Source organism: Gavialis gangeticus, unplaced genomic scaffold, assembly GCF_001723915.1.
Source record: "Gavialis gangeticus isolate Ggan-Ray unplaced genomic scaffold, GavGan_comp1, whole genome shotgun sequence".
NCBI classification, from domain to species: Eukaryota; Metazoa; Chordata; order Crocodylia; family Gavialidae; genus Gavialis; species Gavialis gangeticus.
This window is the reverse complement of record NW_017729025.1, coordinates 111,809,041-111,817,255: the sequence shown is the minus strand read 5'-3', so window position 1 is coordinate 111,817,255 and position 8,215 is coordinate 111,809,041. Positions and strand designations below refer to the sequence as shown.

Here is an 8,215-nt window from a genome sequence, read left to right as displayed (position 1 = left end):
TGTGGGTAGGTCTTGTCTTACCAATCTCATCTCCTTCTAAGAACAGGTCTCTTGCCACCTGAACATGGGAGAGAAGGATGTCATTATGTACCTAGACTTCCAAAAGGCTTTTGATCTAATATCCCTTGATATGCTTGTGGAAAAATTGGAAGATTGTGGGCTTAACTGCTCAACAGTTCAGTGAGTGGAAAACTGGCTGCATGGTAGGACCCAGAGAGTTCTCATGAACGGATCTGTGTCATCCTGGCGAGAAGTGGCCAGTGGTGTCCCTTAGGTATCCGTGCTTGGACCAATGCAGCTGGGTGGACTGGAACCAGATGAAGTTCAACACTCAGAAGTGTAAGGTGCTCCATTTGGGGGCAAACAATCCCCAACATACCTACAGGCTCAGCAGCAACGATTTGACTTGCACCACAGCCGAAAGAGACCTAGGAGCAGTGATTGACCATTGCATGAACATGAGCCAGCAGTGTGATGCTGGGGCCAGCAGGGCAAATAACAAGCTGGCATGCATTAACCATTATGGCTCATGCAAAACTAAGGAAGTGGTACTCCCACTGTACTCTGCACTGGTGAGACTGCAGTTGGAGTGCTGTGTCCAATTCTGGGTGCCGCACTTCAGCAAGGATGTGGAAAAACTTGAGAGGGTCCAAAGAAGAGCCACTGGTGTGATCAGAGACTTGCAAGACAAGCCATATGAGGAAAGGCTGAGGGACTTGGGCCTCTTAAGCCTACAGAAGAGAAGGCTGAGAGGGGTTTGGTAGTGGCTTACTGCTACATCAGGGGAGTACATCAAGAACTCGGTGAATAGCTGTTTACCAGGGCACCCCTGGGGAAGACCAGGAGCAATGGATACAAATTCCCGGAAAGCTGCTTTAGGCTTAATTCCAGGAAAAAAATTCCTTCACAGCAGGGTGTCCAGACTGTGGAATAAACTCCCTCCAGTGGTGGTACAGTCACCTACCCTAGAAATCTTCAGAAGGACACTGGACAGTCACCTCATTGGGGTCACTTGACCCCAGTTGTCTTTTCCTGACTAGTGCAGGGGGACTAGACATGATGGGCTACAAGGTCCCTTCCAGCCCCTAACAATCTATGAACTCAATTCTTCAAATCTTGTACTGACAAGGTTTTCATAGAAATCAATGAGAGATTGGCCTGTATAAGGAGTACATCATTGTCACGGGGGCACTCGGGTGCCCCGTGCCTAAGTAGGGATTGGGGCCTCTGCTAATTGCCAGGGCAGCTCAGGTGCTGGTTGCTGGAGCAACCATGTTGGTCAGGTGACCAGAAGGGAGCAGGGCCGGGCCCTTATAAACAGCCCAGGCCAGAGCCTGGCTAGTAGTTCCCTGCTGGCAGCCAGAGGAGCAAGAGCTCTGCAGTGGAGCCGAGCTGCATCGGGCAGACTGATAGAACGAGTAGCTGCATCATGGCAAGGGGGGAGAGAACCCTGACTAGGAGGTCTTACTGGAAGGCCAGGTGGGACCTGGACTTTATGTTATAGCCGGTAGGCTTATTGTTCTGTTACAGCCAGTTGGCTTATGGTTCTGTTTAGTTCGTTGTGTATATTACTGGAGGACCGGGTGAGGCTGTAGGGGTGCGAGGAGGCCTCACAGGAGATCCCCAGTAGTCTGGGGGGGTTTCCTGGGTGCCCTGTTCGGGCACCAAGTAGTGCCGGGGAGACACAGCTGGTGGGCGCCGGTGGGATGCGGTGCCCTCACAGGAGATCCCCAGTAGTCTGGGGGGTTTCCTGGGTGCCCTGTTTGGGCACCGAGTAGTGCCAGGGAGGCACGGCTGGTTGGCGCCGGTGGGACGCAGTGTCCTCACGGGAGCTCCCCAGTAGTCTGGCGGTTCCTGGGTGCCCTGTTTGGGGGCGTAGAGCAGTGCCTGGGAGGCATGGCTGTTTGGCACCGGTGTGGTGCGGTGTGTGGGGTTGAGATGCCAGCCCGAGGGTGGTATTCTGCCCAGTCAGGCAAAGGACCCCGAGAAGGGTGAGGGGGCCAGGCACGGCTGCGTGCCACCTGAGCCCTGAGCGCAGTTGAGCGCGGGACAAGCCCCAGAGAAGTGCGAGGGCGCGGGTGGAGGCCCGAGGCCAGGCTGGCACGTGCAATCTAGAGCTGAAGAAGGGTGAACACACGAGTAGGCCCCAGAGAGGGGCGAGGGCTAGCGAACACAGGGGCGCTAGAGCAAGGGGAGTCGGTTGCGTGACAAGCCCAGGGGTGCCCGAGGAAGGGCGTGGGTTGTGTGACAAGCCCAGGGTGCCAGGCAAGGCACAAGTGACCAGACAACATCTGGAACAGCTGCGAGGCTTGGGGCGTGCTAAAGGGGAGGTAGGAGGCACACATAGCCCATAAGGCTGGGGGTTGCACCAAGTCACCCCATCTGGTACGGGGGGGCGGTATGAGCAGAGCACTGTGTCAAAGGGGATCGTAAGGCAGCCTCCCATATCAAACTATTATTCCAACAAGACATGGCGGGTGAGAATCGAGGGTGCTGGATCGCCCACTTGGCACGGTAGGGGGTGCTAGCGGGACCACGGCCGCTCCTAGGCCCCACTCCGTGACAACCATAACCAAAGGCTGTTTTCAGTGGCTATATGAGAGAGAGAGACACACATACAAGGGGATCATGCTGGTACAAACTGACCTGGTGTCGAGGGCGTCCCACAATGGATGGAAAAACAGCCCTTGGGGCATCATCTCCTGCAAATCCAGCTTTGCAAAGCCCAGAGCCATTGTCACATACAAGAGCAGTGGTTTCATCTTCATCGCACATCGTGCCTCACACTTCTAATCTGTAACAGCAACAATTTAAGGGAGCTGGCTGAGAAGCAGAAGCATGTCTCAATCATTTAAACATTAAATAGCTGCAAAAAAAGACCTTGAAGAATAGCCCCAAGACAGAGACATCTACACTAAGGTTTCAATACAGCAAAGATCAGCACATCATGTGCTGACATTTCAGCACAAGTGGGTCTCTGAAGGAAATGGATTGTTACTTTCATCTCTCACCTCCCAAAGGCAAATCCCTAACCTGATGTGTTCTCTTAAGCATTCTCAAAGAATTCTGTAATATTTTGACATTATTTAAAGAGTAGGTTCAAAAATCAGTCTGGGCATATGTGCTTGTCTCTTCTTTTTTACTTCTATGAGTGTTAAAACCACCTAAGCCAGGGCAGAATTAGTTGTTCTGGATGGTCAATTTTTGCTCTAACTTGGATGGTTAAGACTGAGATCACTATAAATCCATTACAAGGAAATACTGGTAATCCCTTTTAAGGCTGTTATTAGAAAGTGCACTTCACTAGAAACTTGAAGAGGGTATTTCTTACCGGTAATAGCTGTGCAGTCAAACATCATTCTGAGACATTGCTTTGGGAGGATTTTTTAGCATAAACTAGCTCAAACTTGCAAACTAGAATGTCAGAGTTATATGATCAATGATTTCAAACATTATTTATCCTCTTTACAAACATTCCCCTCTTCTATCCATAGTGCAATAACCTATCAGCAATAACTTACTAAAAATAATCCTCACAGAACATTTCAAGGAAGGGTTTGTTGTGTGATTTTAAACTGCAGCTCCTCTCTTACGCTAATTGCTGGCAACAGAAACTATGCTATATTTGTAAATGGAGAATTCCTTATCAAAGTAGCTATTCTGGGAAATGAACTTAGACATGGCTGTTTCAACCAGCCCAAAGCAGTTCAACTCCAGCAAGTTACTTGGGTGAAGCCATGGCCCCACTGTGAGAGATGAAAAACTTCCACTGACTTCCATTGGGCCTAGATGTCACCAAGACTTCTGTTTCAGACACCTGAAGTTCATTTTGGGAGAAGAACTTGGTAGAAAGCATTATATTCTTTCCTTCCTAGAAACCTGCCTCTTTTCTTCAGGTCAAGGTCTTGGCAGTGAGAGGAGCTGAACTGGGAAATCAAAGTCAACCCCAGTTCGCTCTGGGATATCCAGGCAAATACATAGTTGCTCAGTAGTGTTGACTTCCCACCTATGCATCTTATGCATCTTGACTGGGGACTTTGGCATGCATGGACAGAAAAGCCAATGACATCATGACTACTTTTGGAATCAGGTTGCCAGGCAACCTGGAACTTCAATTCACCCAGTTGCTTTGCCCCCTGTGATTTGCTGGCAATAAATGTATCTTGTCTTTTCAACAGACCTCTAAAACATAAAGGGCTTTTCTCCCCCAAAAAGGCTTGAATTCTATAAGTTTCTTAGACTCTCCATCTCTTCAGATTTGTTTTACTAAGCAAGGATGCAATAGAGCCATTTACTAACACAGTGGAAAAAGACAAGAGCTGTAGTGGTTGGAATTCAGAATGCCTCAAATGAATAAGTTAGTCGGACATGGGAGAAATGAACTGGTTTCTTAGAAAGGGCCAATAAGTTAAATTTCTTGAGATCTTTTTCACATAGATGCCATGGAATGTGTCACTCCTAAGACAAAATGCATCAGCTATTTATGCTGACGGAAAGAAGCAATGAGCTTCTTTCTACTTGCCTTTTTTTTTTTTTACTTCTTACTCATTCCTCCAGCCCCTCCGCCCCCAATATATCTGCTTCTTCAGTAAGCAGAAATTTGAAAAGGCGATACTGATAAAACTAAACATGTAATTGATAAAATAGTATATTTGCATGAGATGGGATCATGATGGAAAAGATATGGAATTAAAAATACTGTAAAAACAAGACATTTAAGTTTAACTCATTGATCTGTCTGCACCTAAGAACTTGTTTTTTTTTGTACACTGAACGGAATAATTTGTTTACCCGAGATTGTTAACTATAGGAAACAGATTTGTTTAGGAAATTGCTAATTTCACCAGCTAATAATAGCCAAACATCCAATCCGTTTGATAGGGATCACTGTTGACTTTCAGCTAAAACCCTGGGGGGAAAAGTGAGCGAATCTATTAAGCTTGACAATCCATTTAGTGGGATGGCTCTAATGCTAGCCAGATATTTATTTTGCTCTTACAAGTGTAAGTCCTGAGTGACAGTAGTAGAGATTTTAAAACATGCAGGAGTAGAATTACCTCATGTTTGCACTGGCACATGCAAGATTACACTGAAACATCAGAGCTTGAAACTGGGAAATCCTTTCACAGGTCCAACTATGCCAAAAAACTACCTAAACCATATCAGGCTAATAAGATCAAGTCAAACATACAGGATATGTACATTTAGATTTCCTGTACAATCCCTTAATGTTGTTCCAAATGCCATTCCCATTCACATACATCCCATATATCTTTTGTATGGAAAACTGTAAGATCACGTGCATTTACATTTAAAACAAAATAGAAAAGATGCTTCCAAATCATGGCATTAAAATAGCTTCTCTTCAAGCTACCAAGTTTCAAATTATATCTTCAGTTAAAAAGAATGAATTCCCAGTGATATCAATGACAATTACAATGAAGATAAAAGCAATGACCAAATTTGGACCTTCAGCAGAAAAGATATCCTTTGTTTATCAACTCACAATCATATGGCAAAGTGCCACAATCAACACAGTACATCAATTGCAGAACGCTCCCTTAGGTAGATCCTGCAGACTGCTTCTGTTTTGATGGGTTTACAGGAGCATTACTAACTTCCTTCTTTCCACAGAGGCAGCTATTTTGTTACCTGCCGTCTGGCTAGCCAAACTTGCAAAATGAGAAGGGAAATGTCTTAAGATAAAGTGGACTGCAATCATTTTCATACTTAATCAACTAAAGAAGAATGATCATAAAATGTACACCGGAGAGCCGTTAAGCTACTATGCTGATGGAAAGAAATAGGTTTCTTTCTTGCATTGGGATATCTAAGGAACCAATATGAAAGAAGGGAATGCTCTGATTCTATTTTGAGAGTATTAAGTAATACTTTATGGTTTCTGGAGCTTGCTTTATTAGGAAGCCCATGGTGTGCTTTTACTTTTATACTCTTCATCTTCATTCCCTTCAGTGCACATAATGGTAACCACTTAAAAGAGCATTTCTCAGGTAATTGCCTTCAAGAATTTTATATTTACATCATTAAAACAATAGAGTTTGAAGTTTAAATTCTGCAAACAGTATGTGTTCCTTTGAGACCTTTTAACACAGATAAAAGGAACAAAGACAGGAAATTCTAAGTTAAAACTGATTATTTTATTCTTGAATTTGGCAGAATTAGCCTTAACTGAAGCATGAAGTAATGAGGGAAAAAAGAGCCAGGACATTCATCTTTGTGTTTTGTATTATATCTTCCACATTATTTTGCTTCACATTTGTAATAAAGGGTTGAATCATCAGAAAAGCTATTTTTATATCATTTTAAGCAGCCTTTTCTGATCTGTTATATCTTTGTCATTTTGCACCTGGATAAGTTACACAAGGAAGGGTCTGCAGCCTGATACGCAACAACATCACAAGCAGTGGGCAGCCAGGGCATCAGTCCTGGGCACCCACTTAGAGGGTGTGCACAGATAGCGATTGTAGCTATTGCCTAGCCAGCCAGCTCCACTGCCACAACCAGCCAAGACCCTGCCACAAAAGGCACAGTCCCCTATTAGTTACACCTCTGCTGATACCTACCTTGGAGTCAAATTAGCAAGTGAAGGGTGAGGCTTCTGATCTCTTGCAGAACAGGATACTGCAGAATGCCTTACAAGTAAGTTGTAAATTGAGTGAATATTTTCAGTAATGCTGAACATACATAATGCTTTGTGTAAAAAATCCTCTGCTGTAACCAAAGCAAGCACTAAGTACTTTTAAACCATTTTGGCTTATCTTAATGCCTGATTCAAAGCCTAGTGAGTTCAACAGGGAGTTTCCCTTTGATTTCAGTGGGTTTCTGAATAAGGCCCTAAGCCAGCCGGAATACACTAGGGAAGTTTTACCTCTACTACAGTTGGGTCCTTCATTTTGTAGCAGAATATGTAGCACTCCCTAACTAAATCTTTCCTGAAGGAATGCACAGTTTCAGCATTTGTAAAACAGGACTGCTGTCTTATCTACGCCTAATAGAATTCATGCTTTATTCAAAACTTCAAACATATATTAAGAAGTTTTACAAAACTTTAAATCCTTGCCAAAATCATAGCTGGCCCTCTTGCTGCCTAGGCAGTATTAAATAGTAATGAAATCAGCAGGACTGCCTGTCTGTATTCTTTATATAAAAATGCACAATAATTTTCTTGAGAAGTATTGTCAAATAACTACAAGTGAGAAAATAAATAAAAATACATATTGGGCTCCATTTCCCCTTTTTCATTTTGGTTGCTAATTGCCACAGCAATGTGTGTGCACCATATCTCCCAACTCCAGGATGAATCGGTAAGGTTCTCCTGTCACAACTAACTTTTCTATAATAATACTGTTTCCAAAGTGCTCAGTTCTAATCACCTCATAGTAGTAGTCCCATTGGGACTACTTTTCAGACTGAAGCAAGCAGCAGCTAGCCCAGGGTTTGCAAACACAGACAACTACAGGTATTTTGGGGGAGAAGACTTAAATCAGCAAATGCAACTGAAAAGATCTCAGGGTAATACTTACCCAAGAGACCAGGAGATAGTGAAGATATGTAAAAGCTCCTTGGGATAAGTGAAATGATCTCACCTTCCATTACATTTATATCAGCCTGTGGAATGGAGTTCGCAGAACACCTACATCTGTCGAGCCATTTTTGGAAGCAATTTTTTTCAGCTTCTGCTTATCAAAGTGACAGCTTAAAGGACTGGATAAATTAGGGCAGAATTTCTGACAACTCTGGATTCTTTCCCATTCACTAAGTTGTTCACTACATGATAGTTAATATTAGATTTCTTCCCCTGGAAGGCAAGAAACACTCTCACACACTTTGAAAATGACCAAAATAATTACTAGGTCTGTTGCTGTCATCAAAAAAGCATTTTGCTTCATTACACCGCAAATAACTAAAAATAGCCTAGTACCAGCCACCCATAAGCTGCTACTGGTTACAAAAGGGAAAGTTCTTACCATGTACTGGTGTTTCAACTGTAAATGTTATCTGTTTGTGTGGTACAAAGACAGAAAATAGCCCCCTTATCTTGGTGTGTGGATGAGTCGGTGTCTGAAAATGGGGGCTGAATCAGCAACAAGTCACCCAGCTAAAACAAGCACTAACTGTTTTGCACCTAAAAGCGGGTAATTATCCAGCATGGCAACCACAACAATGGCCAGGAAGTAGCTGGACATTTTTTAAG

At 43.9% G+C, this 8,215-nt stretch overlaps 1 protein-coding gene across 4 annotated transcripts in view; it reads right to left on the bottom strand.

The window, feature by feature from the left end:
- The window catches only part of LOC109298981 (actin, aortic smooth muscle-like), a 48,880-nt gene extending 41,243 nt beyond the window's left edge, over positions 1-7,637 (bottom strand). Inside the window, exons 1-3 of one of the 4 annotated variants that reach the window (XM_019519418.1) lie at positions 7,545-7,591; positions 6,585-6,653; positions 2,647-2,794 (exon numbers count right to left, since the gene is read on the bottom strand). In XM_019519418.1, the coding sequence (XP_019374963.1) occupies positions 2,647-2,775 (129 nt within the window). In that variant the 5' untranslated portion in view covers positions 2,776-2,794; positions 6,585-6,653; positions 7,545-7,591. Of the gene's footprint in view, positions 1-2,646; positions 2,795-6,584; positions 6,654-7,544 lie in introns of all 4 variants that reach the window. The other 3 variants (XM_019519417.1, XM_019519420.1, XM_019519419.1) reach the window with 3 other exon arrangements.
- Positions 7,638-8,215: the final 578 nt, after the last annotated feature.